The sequence below is a fragment of the Gopherus evgoodei genome, chromosome 2, assembly GCF_007399415.2.
Source record: "Gopherus evgoodei ecotype Sinaloan lineage chromosome 2, rGopEvg1_v1.p, whole genome shotgun sequence".
In the NCBI taxonomy this organism is placed as follows: domain Eukaryota; kingdom Metazoa; phylum Chordata; order Testudines; family Testudinidae; genus Gopherus; species Gopherus evgoodei.
Window position 1 is genome coordinate 206748566 of NC_044323.1, and position 26242 is coordinate 206774807.

Consider the following 26242-nt stretch of genomic DNA (forward strand, 5'->3'; position numbering starts at 1 on the left):
ATAGAGCATTAACATAAGGGTTATGACCAATGGGTGCTCCTCCAGAGGTAAGAAATCCTCTATATTTTCAGAGCTGCCCATAATCATGCACCACCCCGAAGGCATATCTGGAATCCATATAGATGGAAACAGACTTGCCCTCAGCTATGTAGCAGGCCCTGGTAAGGGCGACCAGTTCCGCGACCTGGGTAGAGCTGGCCCTTGGAAGACAGTAGACTTCCATCGGGCCGTGGGGGCATTCAAAGGAAGCATCCCGTATTTAGTGAGCCTGAGAAGGGCTTATAATCAGGGAGGCCCAGTGCTAATGCTCGGGACAGAACATGCTTAACCTGAGGGAAAGCCTCATTGGCCTCTGATGTCCAAGGGATGGGGTCTGTGACCTTGTTTAAGGTCAAGTCTTGCAATTACATTTAAACATTTGAATAAAATTAATTTGCTTAAAATATTTCTCTTTCTTTACAAATATCCTTGCTGATTGCAGGCAAACTGAGGAATTACTCAAATTACTCCCCATATTTTCCTGTATTTGTTTTATAGGCAGATTAAGTTTTAATGGTTTCTATCTTCTGTCTTTGAACACATGTTGATTTAAAATGGAAAAACACAATTTATTTTGGCTTCCCTTCGGCAACCTGACCGTTGATTACACAGAGCCACCTTAAGGCTTAGTATGAGGTACTTACTACAGTTTCTATCTGCTATTTGTTACCAAAACAGATTCAAAATCTTTTACCATTCTCCTGGCCTTGACTGCCCTGTTGCAGCCACAACTTTGGATTGTTTTCTTGTTTAGTTTTGTGTTCTGTTTTTACAACCCAAAACAACACCAATTATTATAAAACAAAAATTATACACATCAAGAGTGCTGATTATTTACAGACATTTTAAAGAAACCAAGATATTATTTTCATAACACCTACACCTTTTAACATTTGTACCTAGTTTTACTACTTAAATTTTCTCCAATAACTACAGTTAACTTTTAACTTTTTTTTTCCTCTAACTTCCTCAAACCGCAGTTTGTTTGGGCCCAATCCTTTTCCTTGCTGCATCTATTTCTTTTCATGGGCACAGGCATTGTTTCACTACCAATTTAACAAGGAGGGTGGGCTTTTTAACTAAACCCTCCCTTTATCTATTTATGCACACCTATTTACATACACACATTACATCTAGATGCATTTTATTTAATAATTAACATTTTCTCTACGGCCGGACTTAATACAATTTTCCCTTGAGGCAGTAACAATGCCTCAGCACCGGTGCATTATGAGAAAGAATAATAACAGGGCTACAAACAACAAATAAAATAGGGAGAACAGCAGCATAAACAGCACAATAAAATTCCTTCCTCGGTATAGTCTGAGAGGAAGGATTTAACTATATTTTTGGGAAGCGATCTTGCTGGGTTCAGGCAAATTTCAGCCAGCTGGGCAGACCCAATGTGCCAAACCTGGTCAGCATGATCGGCTCACAATGCCCACAGGGATGGAGAGACCTTAACCAGGAGTTCCTGTTGCAATGAGGAAGGGCTGGGTCAGTCTTCTCCTTTAGAGCGTTCTTCCAAAAACTGCCAGGGCCACATTGTGAGTGGGATCAGGCACATCCAGATACATACCAATTGGGTACAATAGATTGTACAATTTAATTCACACAGCAAATCCTTTCCCAATGGGATGACAAAAAAACACGGACTAAAGACAAACGCATGATGGTTAAAACGGTAAGGGGTGGGGAATGGGAGCATTTCCCACATCTATAGCCGTAATTACATCTGAAGAAAGGGGAACAGAAGGAAACGTTTATGCCCTAAGGGTAGAACGAGATACTCCAGCATTTATCGAGCAGGGGTTAACAATACCAATTTATTTAAACATGAGACCATAGGGCCAGTTTGATCAACTGACAGGAATGGGGCAATGACATTATTAGTCTCGTTATCAGTCTCCTGGTTTTCTTAACAATTAAGTGGTGGTGAAGGTGGAGTAAAGACAAGTAAAGATATGGGGTTTTATTTGGGACTCCTTCAGGACGAAGAAAAAACCCAAGGGGGGACGCATGGGACAATTTCTTATAAGATGGCTTTCCTGCTTACAGTATGCACAGCCCTTTTTACAAGAGTATTTAGTTTTCCTGTGCTCTTCTGGGAAAGGGGCTTGCTTCGACACTTCCTCTACACGAGAGGGGTGTCGGGGGGTAGGGACAGGTTGCTTCGGCGCCCTTCCTGGACGAGGACCTCATCTAGGGGGCCGTACGGGGCAAGCGGGGCAATCCTGGATGAGGTGACCCTCTTGCTTACAATAGGCGCAAAGTTTTCTTGGGCACTCAGCTCTCCAATGGCCCTCTTGCCCACATGTGAAACATACATTCCATCGAGGTGGGTAGCCCTTCCTAGGCAGGGGCGGTGCCCTTGTCTTTTCAAGTATCTGGTTTTACCTAGACAATCCTTTGCCAGGACCCTGCATGGTTTGAATCTGTAAAACCATAAGTTTGGATTCTGTTTCATCTTTTCTTTTCTTTAATTGCCTATGGAAATGCTGCGCCTCAGCCAAAATACCTTCTAGATCCTTGCCTGCCTGGCAAACAATACTTAATTCTTCCTGCACCTCTTTTAACTGGGTTTTTAGTTTTTCAGATCCCTAATGTCTTGGGATTCCTGATGTTGTTTTTTTATTTCATTATGCCATTCAAAATATGCATCAAGCTGTTCCTGACACTCGGCGTTGGCAAGAAGTGCACCCCTCAGATGCACAATCTTTTCGAGGTCGAAACTTCCCTTTAGGGGAAACTGCAGTTGTAGATCTCTGGTGTACCAATTCCAATTTTGTAAATATTTACACATCGACGGACCACGATGTACATACATATATGCAGCAGGTGTGCCTTTTGGTGGGACCGGAATCCCTTCAGATTGACCAGCCCTCATTCTCGCTTCAGCCCGCTTTCACTCAAGCCCCACACACGAGGGGACGCTTATAGGATTACCACGGTTCTAACGCCTATGGTCTCATTACCTGCCCTGGGCAGGGGAAATGGGAGTATGCTTTCGCTGACCTGCGCGACGACAGGCGACCTGCGTGACAGCAGGTACTTACAAGGGAAGAGGTAAGGGTGGGCAGGTTTACCCTAACTGGAGAACCCGTGGTCTCCATACGCCTGCCGCCAACCTGGCTGGTCGCCAGCCCAGAGCACCAGCCTTCAAGCCAACGATGCCTCTGAAGCTACAGACCCAGCGGTACGGTTTCCTGGGGCTTCCCTCCTCTCCGAGAAGGGAAGGGAGCTTATGGCTCCAAGGGGCAAAGAGAGGAACCCTGCGGTCCTATAGAGGAAGTGCTCGAGGAGCGGTCACAGGGTTATGGGTCATGGAAGGGGAGGAAAAAGGGACGGGGAAACATGCACGCACCTCAGCTGGGTAGCCACTTACCAAGGCCTGCCAGCTGAGGAACTTCCCAGTTTCTCCAAGCTCAGCTGTGGGGCTTGCTTTCGAGACACTCCCGGTCACGAGCTTTTGCTTCGCAGGAAGCTCGGGGCGTCTTCCCACAGCAGTCACTCACACTGGCCGCTTGGCCGTCACACACAGGCACATTCTTGACATAGTTGTCAAGGCAAGAAACCTCAAAACCCGGGTCCCCGCCAACCTGGAGGAATGGGGACCCCCGATCAAATCCCAGGGCTCCTTAGCCCAAGAGTGGATCAAGATTCTTCGGACCCAAGGAGCATGGTCCGGGGGCAGCCAGCGATACCTTGGAGTGAGGACCTCAATGCCGAAAAACCCTGAGCCTTGAAAACCCTAGAAAAGGGCCTCAGGACTTAAAACCCACCTTAAAACCTGAAAAAACAAAAACCTTTAAAAAACCTTTCCCCCCCCCCCCGAGCGTCAGGCCTGTCTGAGATTAAAAGTTGGATTCCAGCTTGTGACTTACCCCAAGCCGGAGCCTACGGGCCAGTCCTCCGCCAAACCCCAATAGAGATTTCAAAAGGTCTCTTACCTCTCAGGCGGGCCCAGGGTTTGGAAGGAGACTGTCCGCGGTCCTCCGGTTCAAGGGAGTCATCTGTGGAATCCCGGACGAGCCCCCAAATTGTTGTGAAAAATCGACCACACCGTTGAATTTAGATCAGACAGCCCGAGGCTTTTTTATTGATTACAAGTGTGCAACCAGGGAGAGACAGCATTTGCCTACACAGAGGGTCAGCTGCTCTGCCCCTTACAAATTTTACTAAGCTTTTAAAGTTTAAAACCACAAAGCGTCACTTAGCAATAAATTTAATACATCCTTATTTGGCACTTACATTGCTAATTCTGCAAACCATGGAAAACACAATTGATAATTTCTTTATATGGCTCATCTATTGCAAAGTTAGCAGCACTCTGTCATAACTATCCTGTTATTCTAGTCTGATGGTCATGTGGGCCTAAATGTTCTGTGACCCTCACTTGCGGTTACCTGAAGCAGGCAACTTATTGCTATAATATAACCCACAAAGCTGCAATGGCTCCCCCAGGGTCCCCCTTGTCCCAAAGCTAGTTCTCCTGTCCAGACAGTGTGTCTGTGTAAACAAGTTTAAGGGAAGTTAGGGTAGTTCGGCCAAAGGCTTGGCCTGTAAAATCTTGATAACAGATAAGTCCTTGTTATGGAGGGGAATAACAGAAAAGCCCCTGTTGTGGAGGGGATTTTATTTTCCCTATCATGGGATACCTCCTAATACCTTGGAGGCCAATTACAGCGCTTTTGGTGGCCACACTTGTGGAGCAGCGCTGCACCACCAGCGCTACAATCGTTATACCTGAGGCAGAGCAGGAGTACGGCCAGTGCTGCAGCCAGGGAGATGCAGCGCTGTATGTGCCTTGCCAGTGTGGACGGTAAGTTGCAGCGCTGGTGGTGGGTTTACCGCGCTGCAATTCTCCAGTGTAGCCAACCCCTATGTCTAGAGAGCTTACAGTGGCACAGCTGTACTGATGCAGATGTGCCGCTGAAAGATCTCCTACATAGCTGCTCTATGCTGACAGGAGAGGGCTCTCCCATCAACAATTAAACAACCCCCAATGAGCGGCAGTAACTATGTTGGCGAGAGAAACTGTCACCAATATAGCACTGAGCACACTACCCGTTATGGGGTTATTTTTTCACGCCCCTGAGCGACATAAGTGGTAGTGTAGGCATGGCTTAAGGCAGTGATACTCAGACTGAGGCTCGTGAGCGGCAAGTGGCTCTTTAACATGTCTTCTGTGCCTCTTTGCAGCACATGCTATTAACACTGTGCAATTTAATTATTAACCAATCTAAGTTATTAAACCATCAGGATGCTTTTACTAGATTAACCAATTGTAGTAGATAAAATATTAATATTTGGTCAGTCATTCTGCTGGGAGAATATATTAAACAGTGAATTCACCTACTGTGGCTCTTTTGGGTAATGTTGATCGCTAATTTGGCTCCTGATATTTGTAATTTGGATATCACTGGTCTAAGGGGTCCATGAAAGGCTAAGGCTATTACCATAGAACAGTGGTTTTCAACCTGTAGTCCATGGACTTTTGGGGGTCCACAGGCTGTGTCTAAGATTTCCACAGGGGTCTGCAGCTTCCCTCAAAAAATTTTAGGGGTCCAAAAATGAAAAAAGGTTGAAAACTACTTTGATAAACAATCTGTTCCAACTTGCATTTTACTGTGATCCTAGACAGTTCCTTTCCCAGACCTGAAAAAGAGCTCTGTATGGCTCAAGTCTGTCTCTCTCACCAAACAGAAGTTGGTCCAATAAAAGGTATTACCTCAACCACCTTCTGTCTCCAATATCCTGGAACTGACACAACTGTATCTACAGTGCATATTGCCATGTTAACTGTTAGTGAAGTCTTATTGGAGCAATTGTTATCTCTGGTCCTCCAGCAGATCTCCAATAGATTAACCAATGTTGTGAAGGCCAAGACTATAACAGGATTCAAAAAAGAACTAGATACATTCATGGAGGATAGGTCCATCACTTGCTATTAGCCAGAATGGGCAGGGATGGTGTCCCTAGTCTCTGTGCCAGAAGCTGGGAATGGGTGACAGGAGATGGATCACTTGATTACCTGTTCTGTTCATTCCTTCTGGGGCACCTGGCATTGGCCACTGTCAGAAGACAGGATACTGGGCTAGATGGACCTTTGGTAAGACCCAGTATGGAGGCTCTTATGTTCTTAGTAGAACAGAGTCTGTGCCTAGACAGCATAGCTGTGATTGTCACTAGAGATCTGATAGACCAGTGATTCAGAATCTTTTCCATACCATGGCCCTTGTTTCAACAAAGAAATTTCAGGACCGCCTTCCCAGCTTCAGGACTCTCCTCCCATCTACATATAAAGAAATTATGTGTTCATAAGGCAGAGGCTGAGTACCACCTACTAGGCAACTAATTTCTAAGTCCATTATAGTAAATGCAATGAAATGTTGCATCTGTCTCAGAACATGCTTTTCAGTTATCACAGATAGCATTGTAAATCTCACATAAGAACAGTAGCATTTGATTCAGTCTGAAGGTAGAACACGTTGGGCAAAATTCTAGCTCTACTGTAGTTGGTAGCAAAATACCCATTTATTTCAATGGACCCAAGATTTAACCCATTATTGCAAAGAGGTCAAGGGGCCATAATTATTTTGGGGCAGATTCTCTGCCCTGTTCCACTCTTTTGTGGCACTCATGGGTGGGGTTCTGCTGCCTTTGCACTAGTTGATTCCTCCAGCATGGAGGGATCCCCAGTGGCCAAAGGAGCTAGCATAACTGGCTGCCTTGCCTCCTTCCCTGCAGCACCTAGTGCAGAGAACATACTGGGGTGGAGAGGTGCCTGTGGGGAGCAGAAATGGCTACGTGCGCTATGACCCCATCAGCTGATGTAAATTAAAGCTGCTCTAACCAGTGAGGGATCTGAGAGAATCAGGGACATGTGGCGGATTCCCAGCTTCTCTTCCCCCTTCTCCACTCAGGATACCCAGGTAGTTGTGTAGCAGAGGGGAGCAGTCCTTTCTTAGGTGCTCAGCTAGGCTTACGCAGAACCAGTTAAGCTCCCATCAATTCTGTTCTCCCTTCTGTCCAGTGCAACAGCCAGCCAGCAGAGAATCTACTGAAAAGCTAGAGCAGGGAAGGGACAGCAGCTGCTTAGAGTAATGGTTTTCAACCTTTTTTCCTAGGGACCCAGTTGAAGAAAATTGTTGATGCCCACAACCCAACGGAGCTGGGGATGAGGGGTTTGGGATGTGGGAGGGGCACCAAGTTTGGGATGGGCTCAGGGCTGGGGCAGGGGATTGGGGCATGGACTTACCTCCAGCAGCTCCCAGTCAGCGGTGCAGTGGCAGGCTTCCCGCCTGTCTTGGCGCCGAGGATAGTGGCCAGCAGCAGCTCTGTCTCTGAGGTGGCAGCACACAAACAGCTTCGCGCAACTCTCACCCGAAGGCACTACATTCTCTCTCCCCCCCCCACCCCCCAGTGCAGAGCCAGTGCTGAGAGCAGGGTCAGTGCATGGAGCCCCGTGACCCCCCTCCTGGCTGCTTCCTGGGCGCAGCACGGTGTTAGAACAGGTAGGCACTAGCCTGCCTTAGCTGGGCAGCACCGCCAATGGGACTTTTAATGTCCTGGTTGGCAGTGCTGACCAGAGCGACCCAGTGCCTGACATGCCGCAACCCGGCACTGGGTCACAACCCAAACTTTGAAAAATGCTGGCTTAGAGGGCTCCTGACTCACAGAGCTGTTCCTAAAGCTGCACAGGAAGTGGTAGGAGGCAGTGTCTTTTCTGTCCTCCCTGTAACAATCAGGTTAATGCAGATTGTTTAAAAAACACAATCAAAGGCTCAGGAAACATTTTCAATTAATAAATGAAAGTTATTACAGTTACCTTCAAAGGTCACAATTGGGACTGCCTTGTATTAAAATGCCTCCATTATACAAAGAAACAATAGCACATAATCACAAGAAAAAAAAGAAGAAGTTTATCTAAGTCCGTTTTCTTAATTTTTATTAAATTCAAAAATTGCAGAAAAATTAACAAATTTCTAAATACAGGTAAAAACAAGTCAGCTGAAATAATCGTCAAGTTAAATCTTATTTTTCCATAACTTTCCCTTCCTTGGTATTGCCCCCAGTACCTTCAGAAATCCTATAAATGCTATAGAAAATGGTGGATTTCATCTGTTAGTATTAGAGTAAACCACAAGTTCACTATGTAAAAACAGCTAACCATTTAGGCACAAGGTGGCAGAAGACATAAGTACAATCTTCAACCAGGCTTCCTTTTGTTGTTAGTTGAAACTGTATGTGCCAAAGATGTGTTCCCTGCACAGTACTGTGTGCAGAATGTAATAACTTGTTCAGCAGCCCTACAGCTCTAAGAGCCTTTGGGCAAAGTATAAATTACCACCAATTATTTTGAATGCTTTGTTCCTTCCAGAAAACTCATGAGAAACTGGAGAAGTCCGGAGTATACCTTATTATGTCTGTGTAAATGTACACGGTGGAACAATGGTAAAACTGGTAAGATATTTCAGACACCGAGAAAAGAGTAGTTATGAACTATATTTTGCACAAGACTGGTTTACATTTGTCCCCACATGGGTCATAAATAGTTTTGCTACTGCCTCCCAAGATGTCACGAAAAGCAATCACATGCCATGACAGGATACCAGTTTGGCTAGATCATCCCAACAGTGCAGTATTCAAAGCAAGCTATTAATGCGCCTTGTTTTTCCTATCTTGAAAAATAAATGTAAAGGCTAAGAATCAGCTCTTTACAAGGAATTTTTTTTAAAAAATTGTTCTATATCACTGATTTTACCTTTTATTCACCATCAGGTATATTTACCATTCTAATAACAGGTGCAGCTCCACTGTCATTCATAAATACAAAATTTTATTTGCATTTCATTAGTTTAGAAAGACCACAATGCTTTTCAGTACCACAACATTCAGGACACACCAAGTTATTCGAATATGTAAATACTGATTTACTACGACTAAACTAAACAGTGCATTGTAATAAAAGAGATACCAAAGATATAGTTCACAAAGTCATTATCAGACAAAAACCTAACACAGTATATGCTTGATGGGAATAATTTCCACCATTAGGGGAAAAAAATGGTTTTCCATAAACCCCTATCACCCACCTAGATGTTCAGATAAATACACATATATTCCCTCAACACAGGAAAATGTATTAAATTCCTTTTAAAAAGAATGTCTAGGACAGCAGCATTGCTTTTCATACCGTCTTTTAGAATTCAAAATACATCTCCACTTTTCTTGCAACTTAGCTTATGTTTAAGCAGAAAATTAACTGTGTGAGTTGACACTGAACCCTTAGAATTGCACCAAATGTGATGTCTTAATACACAAAGTAATGGTCTATGTATTATTAAACATAATAAATAAGACAGATTGCTGGAAATTACACGTAGCTTTGCTGTAGATCTAGTCAGCTGAAGATGCTACAGCTACACCCCACTCTCTAAAAAAAAAAATCTGAATATTAAAGGAAACAATGTAGGTTATGGAAGCTTTGTACATAAAGTTTTCAGTTTTAAAAAAATTCATCTTTAAAATAGTTAGCAAAGCACCATATACTTATCTTCATACAAGAAGAGCTTCTGCTTGCATGTTTATAATAACAAGGACTATTACAATATTTATGTCAAGAATAAGTATAGATTTAATTTCTCCTCCTCCTAGACTGGGAGTGTTGCAGTTCTCCATAAACTGTACAATATTTATAACACTACGGTGATGAATGAATATACTATTTTGGGGAAGAGGGGCAATATTTAACGGTTGTAGCTGAATCTTACACAGGATTGCATATTTGCATATTTACAAATAAGTGTGTAGTTCTGACTTGAAAAACAAAGTGTAACACGGAACTGCCAAATGATTGTAGTGCAGACACTTTCTTCTCTCTCTCACTCTGTATGAAGCAACAAGTCAACAGCAACGGACATGTGGTCTCGGCGGAGGCAACTCAGGTGGGATTTCTGGCTCTGGTTGCAGGGATAGTATACTGTTCGACAACTCGTTCCTCATAATATCCAGAGGCATCTTTAAAAAAAAAAGTCTATAAATGATTAACTGCATTGAACTTTTTAGTTTATTTCATTTGAAAAGAAAAGCTGCAGAACTAATGCTCAGCTAAAATATTAACATAAGGACCTCAACATCAAAATATTTCAATAACCACTTTCAAAGAGAAAGGAAAAAGTTACAAATCAGTGTTAAAAATACAGTATTGCTCTGTTGACAAATAGAAGCATGGAACAAATCGTATGTTATGAAGAAAATATACTTAATTTGGGGAGAAGTTTCCATGTAGCCAGTTTGTCAATAATAGAGAATGTATTTTAAAGTTTTTAATATTCCAGAAGCTTTATCTATGTAAAGCATGTGCAATTTAATGAATTAAACAATGCTGGGAGATCAAATAAAATCTGCAGAATTCCTAACCTTGCCTCAAATGTAGCTGGCCTTGGACAAATCATTCAGTCTTCTGTGTCCCAGCTTCCATATCTGTAAAATGGGGATAATACTTGCCTCTCTCTTGGGGTATTGATTAATTTTTCTATAGCTCATTCAGAAGTGCTAAGTAGTATTGTTGACCACCTATAAGGAACTGTGTATGGCAGATTGCGGGATAAGATTCAAGATCACAAATAATCCTGTGGTTTAAAGATGTACACTAATAAGTAATATACATAAAATGAAGTTGTTGCCTTCTAGTGTTAATGTAGTGATTTGACTTTAAGCATAGTTTAACACAAATGAGGCTATTTCCACAGAGAAAGACTAAACATTTGCATTGTTTTACAGTATCTGAAAATACAAAAGGTAACATTTCTATCAGGTGACCATAATTTTTTTAAATACAGCTCACCGTGATTTACACTGATACTAATAATACTCACTTACATAACACTGCTCAACTAGGATTGCACAGCCCTTTCCGAAGCTGGATAACAGTTATAGCCATTGTATAGATAGGAAAAAACTCCCCTATATTGAAGTCACAGCAAACAGAAGACAGAGGTCTCTATTGTCCGCTCTGATGCTCTAGCCTCTGGACTATGCTGTAGACAGAAGCTCTGGTCTGCAAACATACCAGGGATGATTCTCTCTTGCTAGTTGACATGTAAATTGCCGACTACTTGTTTTCCCAGCTCTTTGTAGTTCTTATCTCTCATTTCAATTTAAGGATGAACATTTATTTCTGCTTTGTCCTAGGTCAATTCCCCAAATCAGTCTCAATTAACATATAGCAACAAATGGAAGCAGGCAAATGCAGTCAGCTACTGAACTTTGGTCTAAAATGAAGTTACCATGCAGAGAAGCACACACAAAAATTTCAACAGCCGTGCAGTGTTTAGCTGCTACTGAAGAGCTGAAGGATAGCAGATGGTCCTCAAGCTACATGCTGGCACCTCCAAACTAAGTCAAAATTTTACTTGCCATTATGTACTCTGAACAAATAGTGGTACCAGCAGTAGTTAAATATAGTCCCCATCTCCACAGTACATATATATTACCTTTTTCAGGATGTCATCTACAAGTTTCAAAAATATTTCATCCACATTAAAATTATCCTTGGCACTTGCTTCACAGAACCGCATCCCAGTTATTTGCTGTGCAAACTGATGGAAATAAATAAAGTAACTACATGAAGCTGGATTTTTTTAAGAGATTAAAAGAAAAACTACTGTACAAAATATGAGCAAAACTGAATCTAGTGTCACATTAGATCCTTTTGAGTCAACTTCAGTTCTGCAAGGTATTTTTTTCTCTTTACACTTTTCAAAACAGAATGGGATCAGTGTGTAAAAATGTATATTGTCTTTAAAACATTCATTCTGTTAGTTTACCATGTCAAGATGAAATCAAGAAATAACGGAAAACCAAATAATGAAATGTCATTAATGAAAAGATAAATGTTAGCTCAACCATGAAACCAGACATACAAAAATGGGACACTTAGTGTGCTGAATACACAGCTCACAGAGAACATTTCAGTTCATATATTTGTTTGTTTTGTTTTACTTCTTTTCATTTGCTTTTAGATGGAGTTGATGCTCTTGAAAATGAGTATCTAGCAGCACTAGAAAATGCCAGGATTAATGCAAGCATATATTCTCCATGGCTTTGGAGCAGCTTGCCAGGCAGACTTAACCCCGGGCTATGGTTTCATCTCATTCCATGGAGGATTTCAAAATTGTGAGAATTTGTTCTGAATTGGAATGAAATCAGATTTTGAAATAGCAAAATCATCTTTGAAGTGGAACACCTCCACTCAGCTTTAAGTAATTCAAAAGGAAAAATGCAAAGCTCTCAGGGACTCCATGCACCAGAACTTTAATATCTCACCAATTCTTATTCTATGACACATCCATGTAGAAAAATACACACACACGCACTTAGGTTCAAACACATGAGAAAAAGCATTTTCAAAATTGCAGTTAGAAGATGCTCAGTTAAGAGTATCCTTTTTACTTTGTTTTTATATAAGTTGGTAATGAACTGCGAAGAGATTTTCAATCTTAGTGCCCTGAGCTAAGCAGCGCTTATGGGCTGCTGCATTAATACACCAAATTTTCAGACAATGTTTGGGTACATATTTAACTTCTTCCAAAGGACAAATTATTCACATGTCCCTTTATGCCTTCACATCATGCACTTACATACTTAGCCCCTAAACAATTCCAGAATACCAGAAGAGGAGTTTTTCAAGTAAAAACACAAGTCGAAACTTTTCTTTTGTTTGTTTGTTTGTTAAATCAAACAGCTATCAGCTAGTATTTATCTGGATTTCCCTAAGGTTACTGCAGTCTGTTTTAGAAATACTTCTCCCCCTCCAGTGCTCTGTCCACAGTATCCTCCAGAAGTCATGCCATGACAATACTTTACATATTATAACAAGAATTCTTCCCTCTCCCGGCACCCCATTAACAATATGGAGAACCAATGTCAACAGTGCATTAGCTTTCAGCAGCACCTCTGTGCTCATTTCCAACACATGGATAGCATGACAGGTTACATAATCTTTATTTTATGCACTGTCAAAGCCTCGATTTTGAAAAGCTGTCTTCATATTCCAAAATCTTCCCAGGTTGGTCTGATGTTTCTAGAATTTCAGGAGACATTCAAATGATTCTCTTCCACAGAAAACCAACCTTACACACCCTGAGCATTGTGGGTACATATGGTTAGTCTCCTGGATAGTAAACTACTGGAAGAGATGTCAAGGGTTGATTTCATGGTCTGGTTTTCTCACAGCTTGAAGTGATCAGAAGCAATTTGGAAGAGGATGAAATAGCAGATTGAACCTAAGCAGAAGTCCAGCAATGGATAAGTTCCCCTTAGAATATTATTACAGTAGAAATTAGGTGAATTCACGTATTATACTTTTTACAGAAGAAAATGCTCTTCCTTTCTGGAGTTTAAGATTCCTGAAGAAGTCATGCCAGTGAGGAAGAAATGGATCATGATCACTTTGACTCAATAATAATAGGTATGTAATGATCAGACAAGGAGCCAATTCTCGAGTCTAGCCAAGCTGTGCTCAGTACAGAAGTCACTTAAAGCCAATTTTGTGCTTCACTAATCTCTGGACAGTCAGGATCTACTCTGGTCCCTCATATGTTAGAGAAGTTTAATGGATGCTTTAACCTACACCAGCTGTAACAAGCCCCCAGAGGTCATTTGCTGGCCCTGAGCACAAGGTGCCACAGCCTCCCTCCCTACCCTTCTGTGAGGGAATGGAAAGGGCAGCCCATAGTCAGTTCTACACCAGCTGAGGATGTGAGGGGAATCTTCAGCTGATTTCTCCAACACTTCATGCTACTTTGGGGGTCTGAGGACCCAGTCCAAGTTAGTACTTTCTAATTTCTTCTGTTTCTTTAGGGCAAGATGATATTCCTTACATTAAATAAACTTATATGGGCATGTTCTGTAACACCTGGCATAAGCTTAAAACAGATTTTGGTAGAATAATGTATGCTTAAAACACTATGTCTTCTATAACTCTAAGGGTATGAAGGAGAGTGGTATCATAGATGAAACATCAAAGCATCGTGCCTGCTGTAGGTACTTGTTTATAGCAAAGGCGGTACAACTGTTTTTAATCAAACACTAGGTTAGGTAAAATGGAGAAACCTTTTTTTCTAATTAATTTCTCCCTCTCTCCCCTCAAAGAGTCAGGTATTTTTCAAGGGGCAATGTGATTCCACTCAGTGCTTGCCTGGCTTGGAATTTCAACTATCATTAGATTTATCTCAAACTTGCAAGACATTCAGCACAGCCCAAACCTACAGCTGTACATTCTTCACAACTCCAATATGAGCCCACACAACCACCTTCTTTCACCATCGCTAAAGGATGTTAATGATTTGATTCCATCTGCTCTTACCTTTTCTCCCTGTTGTCGAGTAATCTCTCTGTCAACTTCACAGTCCAACTTATTTCCAACCAGTAGAAGCTCTGCATCTTCTGAGGCATACTGAATACAGAAAAATACCGTACTTCTAGTTAACTACATCCACAAATGTAAGGTTTTTACACTGTTGGTAAAAACTACTTATGTGCCTGCATGAGTTCTGTATCATCAAAGCTCTCTACAAACATTATCTCAAGGATATATATCCTTATTTCTTTCTGCTTCCAAACACATTCCATAATATTGCATGAGAAATATAACTGAGTTTCCCACAGAGGGACTACTGCGACTTTAATGCAAAGAAGGTAAACAGAATGCATGGTTTTCCAGTGCACCACTGGGTGCCCAAATCTATGCACATTTCTGACAACCCTAATGATAGCAATTTTAGTTCATAGAAGTCAGCAGAAGAAGAATACGAATAAGCACACAAAAATTAAATGCTTGCTAAAAGAATGAAGTGGAAATCTATAGCAGAAGTTTTTTATCTTCTAAAGGTTTATTACAAAACCACATTACAAAAATGTAATTTAATAGTGTCCCTTACATAAAGCAGTACATATATTGTATTGTCTATTTTCAGAAAAGTTGGAGCCTACCTTATCAATCATTTTCATCCATTTTGGTAAATCCTCAAATGTCTCCTTTTTGGTGATATCATATACCAATATGATTCCCTTGGCACTTCTGTAATAAGCTGAGGTAATACTGTTGAATCTCTCCTGACCTGCTGTGTCCCTAAAGAGTAGCAGCAAACATTGGTGGAAGTATTTTACCAGTTCACAAAGCATAGACTAAGCTAAACTGGATTTTAATAAAAAACACATCATGCATTCTACAGGCATATTCCATATTTTAAGTTTCCTTCTATAAATACTAATTTCAGACACCACCAAGTAAGCCAGATTTTTAACTGGATCAGAAGTAGTAAGCAATTCTATATCAGATCTTTTTGTCCCACACTAACTTCACTGAAAAGGCAAGGCCATAAATCACTTTTACATGTCCTTGAGAATGGAGCTGTCCAATGAAAACAGATCAACAGATGGAAAAAAAATTAAAAACAATATTTCCTGGAAGAGTGATAAAAGAAAAGGATGCATGCTATCAAGCTAGCACTGTTGGACTTTGTACTATAAAAGCAGTAATTCACAGATTAACAAGATTTAAGAGTTTTCATATCAACAACAAAAAATTAAGCCATGTTTTTAAAAACAGTGCAGAAAATAACTGCAGATATTATTGATAAAAGCAAGCCAATAACATGAGGACGTATGGTAGGACTTTGAGGCACACATACAGCTGAGTACACTGTGAGCCTGAAGACAAGTTCTAAATTCTGAAGTGTCCACTTATTTTGAGTGTAGAGACGGTGCACATTCACCGACAGCGCTGCCGAGTGGTCAGGGTGAGGTTGGCAGGTCATCTCCCCATTGAAACACAGTCACGTCCTTCAGCACTTCCACCCCAAGGGTTTCCAGTCCTCTCCTTTAGCACGGGGAACTTGGGGACTGGGCTCTTGAACAGTTAACATCTTTTCCAGCTGGCCTCTCACTGTACATGAAGGCTCTTGTAATGTCCTCTTGGGTCCACCCTTCTCACTAGGCTTCAGTCCAGGGCCCAATGGTGGGCAGCTCCACTCGGCACCTTGGGGTACTAACAGCCCTGCCCCACCCCTTTGGGACCACTTCCTACCCCCATCATCTTTAGCTTCACAGAATAAGTCACTTCAATCTAGTCTCTGACTTGCACACTCAGTCACTTGACTTCTTTGTAGATTTGCACAGGTCTGTGTTGTCAGGTAGGGGCAATGGGCTCCTGGGCAGTACTTTCCCTTCAGAGCAGCTGTCTGCTCCCTTCCACTGCCTGCCTCTGAACTGCTCCACTCCTCTTTTTAAAGCCCTGCCTCCAGCTTGCGCAGGCCTGTCTGGGCAGGGCTGCCTGGGCCCAAAGCTGGTCCTTAAACCCCTGCTCTCCAGTGTGGCATTTAAATACCTCACTCCAGGATGCCCAAGTGGACACACCTATGGCCTGGCTCTCAAAAGTGATGGGGGCTTCAGTTAGGGTGCATTTACCAGCAGCTGTACTTCTTCTAGCAAGTTTATGTCCTTGTGTTATCAAGACCCAAGGTGTTTTCACCATATCATGAAAACCTGCTCTGAGCCATTTTCAACCATATCACCAAAAAGCCTGCTTAGAGCAGATTTTTCATGACAAGTTGATAAAAATGCCTGAAGCTTGTTTACCCCAGAACTTTCATTGTTGTTAGCGTTGTTGCTAGAAAGTAGGTTACAAAATGCTCTAATGGATTCAAGGTTTAGGAGTTTCAACAGGGGCCTCCAAAAATTAGTGGATTTTTTTTTTTTTAAGTTTAGTATGAGAGCTGGTCAAAACCAGAAACTCTTCTTGTGAGAAGTTTCTCAGTTAAAAACATTTGAATTATTTTGTAGAAAGATTTTCGGTTTTCCCATGAGAAGTTTCTAACCAATTTGAAATATAAAAATTAATTTATAAAATGTCACTTCACTTAGAAATTTCCCATGGGAAAACAACGTATGTTTTCCCCTGTGAAAAATTTAAATTGATGAAATTGTATTTTCCAAGGCGGGAGAGGGCAACTTCCAGCATAAAAATCTTTAACCAACTCTATTTAGTACTCAGGCATTGTATGACTTCATTATGAGAAGCCTTAGGGAGCAAAACATTTTTAATAACATGGATGGATTTTTTTTATTTATTTATTTATTTATTTTTTTAGAGTATTTCAAAAAGTGTCAGGTTCACAAGATCAAACTGACTGTCTCGGAGAAAGTAATTTTTATTTATCCACAGCATATTCACATGACATACATTTGCAGAGAAAACTGCCTTTCCCCTGCCCAGTCTCAACCAAAACCTCCATGGATCACACCTATGGCTGACAGGTAATTCAGCATTAATGCTCAGTCAAGTCAATCCTTGGCCTTTCTTCTGTAACTGCCACAATGATACCAGTTAGCATCAACTCTGTACAGATGGTTTCACGATGCAGATGACTGTTCACTGAAGCCTCAGCTTCAGATAGGCTACACCAGGAATTGTGAAAAAATAAAACTGCTAGATCATTATGACCAGTATTTTGCAGCTGGAGGATGGCACGATCATACAATGGTGAAGGGAAAAAAATCAGTTCTGTCTTCTACTATTTCTATCTCCTGATTTAAAAAAAAAATACACACCTAAATTTACCCACACTAAACTTTGATACCCCACAAGAAGCAAAAACATATCACCTGTTTGGTTCCAATGACGTGTGAGACTGCCTCTATATATTTAATTGGCTGCTTTCTTTTTACTAATGACACTAATTTTAATTAAAGCAATGCAAGTGTTCTTTATTCTACAGCTGAAATTACATACTGCTATTATTCACTATTACAACAGTTTATTTTCTCCTATTTTAAGTTCACCTATCTTCATACCAGGAGTCAAATTTATTTTTTGCAAAGCCCCCGTGACTTTTCAACATGGTTAACACTTTCAAATACCAGTCAAGACTGCTGAATCTCCACATATGGAAAACATTATCTCAATGCTTATGAAGAGATTTCTCCAAATAACTCTTGTAGAATTGCATCTGTCAATTCATGTCAATAAACAAAGGAATGGTGACATTGCACTCTATATGATTTTATGAAAGTATGCTGATGAGTGTGAATATAATGTAACTAAAATATGCTTCATGCAAAAGGTCTCTTGTAAGGTATCATTACAAAACTTATAATCTACTGAGTGTGGTCATCCTATTTGTATAAATGTATCACTCTTATAACTGACACTAGAAATATGAAATACAACTCTGAGGGCCTACTGTAATTATGAAAAGTGTGTGTCATTAATGGTGGTTTGGAATCTTGATGGTTCCCATTAACCAGGACAATTGTCTATAGATGGCTCTGTTTTACTTGTAAGTCTTCCTGTATCGGTGTGTGCTGGCAAGGGGATAATGAAGTCTTACAGAGACGTGTGATCATGTCACCTGAACTGGAATCCATCTTTAACCTGGTGCTTTTCCATTTAGAAGGAGGCTGGGGGATCCAGAGAGACACGATTCCTGCCTTGTGTCAAAGCTATATAAGTGGGTGGAACAGAACAAAGGGGGCTGCAGTCATGAGAAATCCCCTAGCTACCACCTGAGCTGGAACAAGGGCTAGTCCAGGGGAAAGAATTGTGCCCAGACTAGGAAGGAGTCCAGTCTGTGAAAGAAACTTATTGAAACATCTGAGGGTGAGATTTTTATCTGTATTCAGTTTTATTATTGTATTAGACATAGCCTTGCGTGTTTTATTTTATTTTGCTTGGTAATTAACTTTGTTGTCTGTTACTACTTGGAACCACTTAAATCCTGCTTTCTGTACTTAATAAAACCACTTTTTACTTATTAATTGACCCAGAGTATTAATATCTGTGGGGGGGGAGGCGTGGCAAACAGCTGTGCTTATCTCTCTATCAGTGTTATAGAGGGTGAGCAATTTATGAGTTTATCCTATATAAGCTTTATACAAGGTAAAACAGATGTATTTGGGATTTGGACCCCATTGGGAGATGGGCATCTGAGTGTTAAAGACAGGAACACTTGTTAAGTTGCTTTCAGTTAAGTCTGGAGCTTTGGGGCACGTGGTTCAGACCCTGGGTCTGTGCTGGAGCAGACTGGCGCGTCTGGCTCAACAAGACAGCGTGCTGGAGTCCCAAGCTGGCAGGGAAAGCAGGGCAGAAGCAGTCTTGGCACATCAGTTGGCAGCCCCAACGGGGTTTCTGTGATCCAACCTGTCACAGGAATCCCTTTAGTTCCATCACATTGAATGCCAGACATGATAGAGGTGGGAGGGCAGGAATGCTATAGAGAAATATTATTGTTACTATATGGTTAGAGCTGGAAGCTGATAGTAACTGTCAAAAGATAAGATTTTCTGATCAGTAAAGATATGGTATTTGTGGCAGAACACTGTCCTGCTGGACTTGAGTGGTTTTAAAAATACACATTCTGGATTTCTTTAAATCATACCTTGTAGAACAACTACACTGAATCATTTAAACACAAGCAGTTGCATTTTCTCTTCTAGCTATCTCAAAAGGCATTTGTTCATTTAATTGAACACTAAGTTCCTGCTCTATCAATCCTTCAATTCTATAAATTCAAGAGTTAAATAAAAGGTGATCCAGATCAACCGTATAAATATAAGCTCCTCCTCCTAAAGGGAAAAAAAAAACCCTCCAAAGAGCTAAAACGATGGGAAAAGGAAGGAAGGAGGTTATATAGTGTGGAAATATTAAAACCCTAAAGCCCTGAGAAACAGTTATTCTAAAAATTAGCACTCTGATGGAACACAAACACAATTCTGTGCCAACACTCAGAATCAACAAGGTATTTACACACATCTAACTTTAAGCACATAAATAGTTCCATATGTTTAAAGTTAGCCATATAAGTAAGTTCCTTGCTGAATCAAGCTTAAAAAAATAAAACTAAAAAACTGTGTGATTTAATTATTTGTCGAATTTTGGTCCTATTTTCAGTTACTGTAGCATGAATTAGCAAGAATGCAAGTGCCAAAATTTGATGCCAATATTAAAAAAAAAGGAGAAGGAAACTATTTTTTGCAGTGAATTACACTTGAAACTATCATTATTTCTCTGTATAGCAAAACTATGCTTAAGTGGAATGTTCATTTGTAATATATCCATAGGTACTGTCTCTAAAGCATGCTGCAAAAGAATTCTTTCCTCCTTTTCCTTTAGTGTCCCTCATCCGTGCACAGAAAGAAGTGAACTAATGGACTCACTTGACTGTCTAATAATGTACAGCACTAAAGAGGTTTAATAATTTGAACACAAAGAAAGGGAAGTTTCACCAAATCAGTAAGTCAGGCATGCTTCTGAAGTATTGGTGGGAACCCATTCACATGCAGGAAAAACATGTACAGTGAAAGAGAAAGACAGTTACACAATTACATTTTGAATAAGTTTACATGCAAATGATGGAGGTATCTAAGTGATATTCAGATTTCAAAAGTGTGCTGGATTTCTGCAGTTCTCTTTATGAAAAAAATCTACTACGTTTTTTATTAACAGGGCTCTCCCCTTACTACAGTGAGATTGTATAAAAATAGAATTCACATAACCTCAAGAAGCAATAAGTTTAGAATATCGTCCCCTCCCTCTCAAATTCAGATGAACTTATTTCAAAATGCTGAAGGATCCCAAATGCCAGATGAGGAGATTATTTTCTGTATGTTGTAATGTTCTATCACTAGGGCTCTACTAAATTCACAGCCATGAAAAACGCATCACAGACTGTAAAATCTGGTCTTTTCTGTGCTTTTGCCCTATACTATTGTAGCAGAGCTGTTACCCCGCTTCTGGGATAAAAGGAGTAAGAGCAGCTGAGGGAGGCTGGCTGGCCGGCCCTGATAAGAGGGCTGTGAGCAAGGAGCTGAGTGAGAAGGACCCAGCTTCCTGGGAGAGACAGGGTACCTTTGGCAGTCCTAAGGAAGGGGCAGGCTGAGCTGAGGAGCTCAGGCCTAGCTACCTCCTAGGCTGAGGCCTGGCAAGAAGGCCTAAGGGGGTCCTGGGGCTGCAGGGAGACATCTGGGCTAGAAAGGCAGCAGGTCCAACTCCCTTGTCAATATGAGTGGCCATTACAGACTGCAGTTTGCCCAGAGAAAGGGGCTAGATGACGACTGACACCCACTGAGGCAAGGTGGGCATAGGGGGAGGGGGGTTTTCCTGGGAGAGGAGACCCAGAGTATGGGGGCACTACTGTGGAGCAGCAACCCCAGGTAAGGGGCACCGGGGTCTAGGAGGGACATGGGGCCGGAGGTGGTGGAGACGAGGAAGCAGGTACTGATAGGGAGAAATCGGCCAGCAGGAGGTGCTCTGAGACTGGAAAAAGCTAATTTCCGGATGACAAACAGGAGGCGCCGCAGTGATGAGTAACTGCCGTGCTACAACTATACAGGACTTCACAGAGGAAACCAGCATTTCTCAAGTTATCGGTCCTGACCCAAAAAGGAGCTGCAGGAGGATGGCAAGGTTATTTTAGGGAGGTTGCAGTATTGCCACCCTTACTTTTGCACTACTTTCAGAGCTGAGTAGCTGGAGAGTGCCGGCTGCCGGCCAGGTGTCCAACTCTGAAGGCAGTGCCCTGACAGCAGCAATGCAGAAGTAAGGGTGGCAATACCCTACGATGCCATCCTTACTTCTGTGCTGCTGCTGCTCTGCCTTCAGAGATGGGCTCCTGACCAGCAGCCACCACTTTCCAACTGCCCAGCTCTGAAGGCAGCGCCACCGCTATTAGCAGCGCAGAAGTAAGGGTAGCAGTACTGCAACTCCCCCACGACTCCTTTTTGGGTCAGACCCCTACCATTACAACATCATGAAATTTCAGATTTAAATAGTAAATGTCATGATTTCAGCTATTTTTAAAATCCTATGACCGTGAAATTGACCAAAATTGACCGTGAATTTGGTAGGGCCCTATCTATCAGGGATACTCAAAAGTTCAGGGTGTACAAATTCTGCAAGCGTGATTAAAAAACCCACAGTCTCTAACATCGAGATACCTTTTATGATGACTCAGTTATGTCGTGTTGGAACAATTCAGTTTTGTTTTGCTGCTCTCATCCATATTATACTCCAATTATAAGAACTATTAACACATGGTATAATTAGTAAGACATTTATTATTTTAGTCTGAAGATCTATCAAACCATCCATAGGCAGTGGCAATAAGGCATTAGCATGATCAATCCCCACTTCATGAGATTACTGATTTAGTAATACACCTCTACCTCGATATAACGCTGTCCTCAGGAGCCAAAAAATCTTACCGCATTATAGGTAAAACCGTGTTATATCAAACTTGCTTTGATCCACTGGAGTGTGCAGCCTCGTCTCCCTGGAGCACAGCTTTACCACATAATATATCCAAATTCATGTTTATCAGGTCACGTTATATCGGGGTAGAGGTGTATTATGCAATGTAATAAACAATAAGAACTGCCAGTCCTCAATTACAGTATCCTCTTAAAATTCTGAACATAAGTCCAGGGTTCAGGCATTAAAGTTAAACAAAAATCCAAACAGCCACATATGTATAGTCTAAAGTAATAAGTTTGAGTGTTGGAGGCAGGATTCAAAAGTTTACACACTACAAAGAACACCCCAATATAACATGGCCTGATATAACATGGGTTCGCATATAAAGCGGTAAAGCTGTGACATGATGCTCTGAGCACCGTGTTAAGGGTGCCAGGCCGGGACCGAGGGGTTGGATAAGAGGCAGAGGGTCTTGGGGGCAGTCAGGGGCTTCCATCCCAGGGTCCAGGAGGCAGAAGCTGTGAGGGGGCATTTTGGGGGGCCCCTCAGTCCCAGAGTGGCCCAGGGGTTTAACAGGGCGGGGGGGAGGGGAAGCCGGGAGCAGCCCACTCTGCTTCCCTCGCCCTGGCCTCAACTGTGTCGCTTTGGGGAGGGACTTGAGGGGAAGGGGTCCTCTCGCACTCACCAGCAGCGGCGGAAGCGGAGCAGCCAGGTCTCAGCCCGCTCCACTCCTCCACCTCCCAGCCACGGCGCTCCGCTTCCTGCTGCCAGTGAGTGCGGGGGGTGTTTTTTCCCCAACCTCCCAGCACTCACCAGTACAGGAAGCTGAGTGCCACGGCTGGGAGGTGGCAGAGTGGAGCGGACTGGGGCTGGGCTGCTCCGCTTCCCGCCACTGCCGGTGAGTGCCTGTCAGGGGGCGGGGAGCAGGGTAGGAGGTGGGGTCCTGGAGGTGATTAGGGACGGGGGTCTCTGGAGGGGGCGGTCAGGGAACAAGGAATGGGGGGGCCAATGCAAGTTTGATATAACACGGTCTCACCTATAACATGGTGAGATTTTTTGTCTTCCGAAGACCGTGTTACATCGGGATAGAGGTGAACTTTGTCTTGAATTAAGTCTAATATGTTGAACATGCTGAGACATTCTGGATGTCAAATATTGCTTTTTCATCTATGGTACTTTTATACCTAGCACGTACTGCTACTGTAGCTAGCTAAGTAAAATTTTTGGTGTCCCTATTATTTTTTTTTAAGGAATTCACTTTAAAATGTTGTGTTTTGTCTATATAATGCTATTTCTCCACTTCCAACTCCTCATCCCAAACTAAAGTTGTGAGAATGGGAAAAATGTTTTTCTTTCTTTTCCGACGTGCAACCACAAACAAATATTGTGATATTATTCCTTAACTATGATTTTGCAAATAAAGAATCCACTCATCATTGTCTTTCTGCTTAATGACATAAAAATGAGGGACATCATGTAAAAGATGTCATACAAGGGAAAATTTAAAAAACATAAAAGCAATGTCCAAATGCTGTTAAGATTCTGACTTCTTTCCCTCTATATTCGTTACTGTAACATACACAGTGATTCAGAATTGTAAATCAGATATTGTTAGAAAACCCCTGAAAGTCTTAATTTGGATTTAATGGCTTAGGTCAGACAACTATTTTTTTTTTTAATACAAATGCACTTCATGTGTAAGTGCGCGCGCACACACACACACACACACCAAAAACTTTTTTTGGAGGGTGGCATGGGATGGCAGTGGAAAGAGGAAGTAATTTAAACCCAAGTAAAAATGGGCTTCATCATGCTTTTTTGATAGTGAAAAATAAAAATCTTTAGCTAGAGAAGATTTTTGAAGTGGTGTATTGGGTTCATATGAAAACAAAGAAATTTTTTTTTCCAATAAGCATCAACTCCTCCTCCCCAAAACCCAAAAAGGCTGATAAGCTTTAATTATGTTAAATCATAGCTTGTTTATTTTTATACCTACCTAACTCTATGAGCATCTTGAAATATTTTCAGCACATGATTTCTCTTTAGGGCTGGCTATAAGTTTTCTGATGAAACAGTCTTCTAATCAAAAAAAGCTGATTCAACAGAAGCAACACTGACCATGTCAATTCAATAAAAAACTTATGGAATCTGACCTGTTAGAAAACTGCCTGGTTTCCTGACAGCTCGCTCGCTCACCTACCTGGATTGCCAGCTGCCTAAGTACCCTGCTCCACCCCTGGCCAGCTCTCAGGCTTTCCTGCTTCTTGGGCTGCCTGGTAACCTGCTTGGCTGGTTCCCAGGCAGCCCACAACTCACCCTCCATGTGGGCATCAGAAAGCTGAAAAATTACATTTCAGTTCTCCTGAAAGGAGTTTTTCTGAAATTCTCTCTCCCTCCTCTCCCACCCCACCAAAAAAAACCAGAACACATTTGAAGTTTTTGTTCTGATTTGGAATGAAAAAATTTTCATGGGAAGGAATTTCTTATTTTCATCTTCCAGACAGCTTTACTACTTTTACTGTTTATTCCACACATTCACCTGCTGAACCCAACACTGAACTTTTTTGGGGGATATTTCAGCTAATATGGTTCAGCCATTTAGAAGAAAAGGGTTGGGGAAAATGTTTGCTCACGTTAAAAAAAATCATACAGCTATATTACTGAGCAGGTCTAGAATCCATTGGAGCAGAAACTTGAAATTTGGCTGAGGGGTTGCACTGATGTCAGAGATGTGCCTTTTGCTGACTGGGTGAAATCTGCCCAAATCTGAAAAATCACAGTTCGCACATGCTCAGTAGATATTCATAGCATTTGGCAGCTAAATTCCCAGAAGATTCCATTTGCGTCTGTGCACTGAGTGGACTACATATAACACCATTTCTATAGACTGAGCTTGTCCCAGTTCAGGATTGTATGGATAGAGCAGTATTTTCCCTGCAACTGCTCCCCTCTGTAGCTGAGGGGGCCAGCATGGTTTCAGGCACCAGAATTGAGACCAGGAAGACACTCTCCTGCACTCTGTTCATGCCGAGGCAGGAAGGAAGAGAAAGAGGATGCAGTCAGAGTGGGATGCAGAGGGTGAGAAATGAGAGAAAGGGAGAAATAAAGAAGTTCTCAATCTCCACATTCCTCTGCTGTCAGCAAATAGCTGTGAAACACGCTGGCAAAGGGTGTATGTCATCTGCCTCTAATGCCTGATCCATATACTCAACCTACTACTGCTACCAGTTACTCCATAAGGCCAAGTGGCAGAGGTCTATGCTGTAGATCTGAAGGTCTGAATCCACTGATAACCCTAGTTGGAGGTCAATATGATTCCACATGATAAAACTTTTGTTTTTTCAGTTTTTTTTTCAATATAGGAAATTGTATTAAAAAAATCCTATGCTGAAAGAACATTAAGGTTACAAAGTCAATCATTCAAAAGCTAGGAACTGGCAGAATTAGGTTGCTGGTATTGTGAAGAAAAATTTATTAATATTTGTGAAATAATTAAGACACTTAGAGTACCATAGAAACACCCAGGACGAAATTAATAATTCTTTAGTCAGTGCAGGGTTTGGAAACTGTGCATTAACAAAGCCAGTGGACACACAATGCAAGGAGGATAAAAAAACAGAACAAACTACCAGAGACAATACACATGGGGGCACGCAAGGTCCCATGCTCTCCCCCAGATTTCTGCCTTCCATTTAGCAACAGCTAAATGTTACAAGGGGGACCCATCCAGAGAGGCCACTTCACGCTCTGCCCCACAGAGTGGGGGTGGGGAATGGGCAAGGCCTTGGGCTGCCTCTTGTCAGGAGGCCCAGCAGTGAGGAGGCAGCAGCTCCCCCTCACCATGTATCCATACAGCTGGCTGTGGGTTGACCCTTCCCACCCCCTGCTACATGGGACTGCTTCTCCCTCCCTGCTGCTGGAGTCCCAGTGCCTCCCATTGCCTAC

General features: G+C 41.9%; 1 protein-coding gene across 2 annotated transcripts in view; it reads right to left on the minus strand.

Moving 5' to 3' along the window:
• Window positions 1–7973: 7973 nt before the first annotated feature.
• Window positions 7974–26242, minus strand: part of RAB12 (RAB12, member RAS oncogene family) — a 40951-nt gene continuing 22682 nt past the window's right edge. The window contains exons 3-6 of one of the 2 annotated variants that reach the window (XM_030552784.1): window positions 15040–15178; window positions 14414–14503; window positions 11541–11645; window positions 7974–10062 (exon numbers count right to left, since the gene is read on the minus strand). In XM_030552784.1, coding sequence (XP_030408644.1) covers window positions 9949–10062; window positions 11541–11645; window positions 14414–14503; window positions 15040–15178 — 448 coding nt within the window. In that variant the 3' untranslated portion in view covers window positions 7974–9948. Of the gene's footprint in view, window positions 10079–11540; window positions 11646–14413; window positions 14504–15039; window positions 15179–26242 lie in introns of both variants that reach the window. The other variant, XM_030552786.1, reaches the window with a different exon arrangement.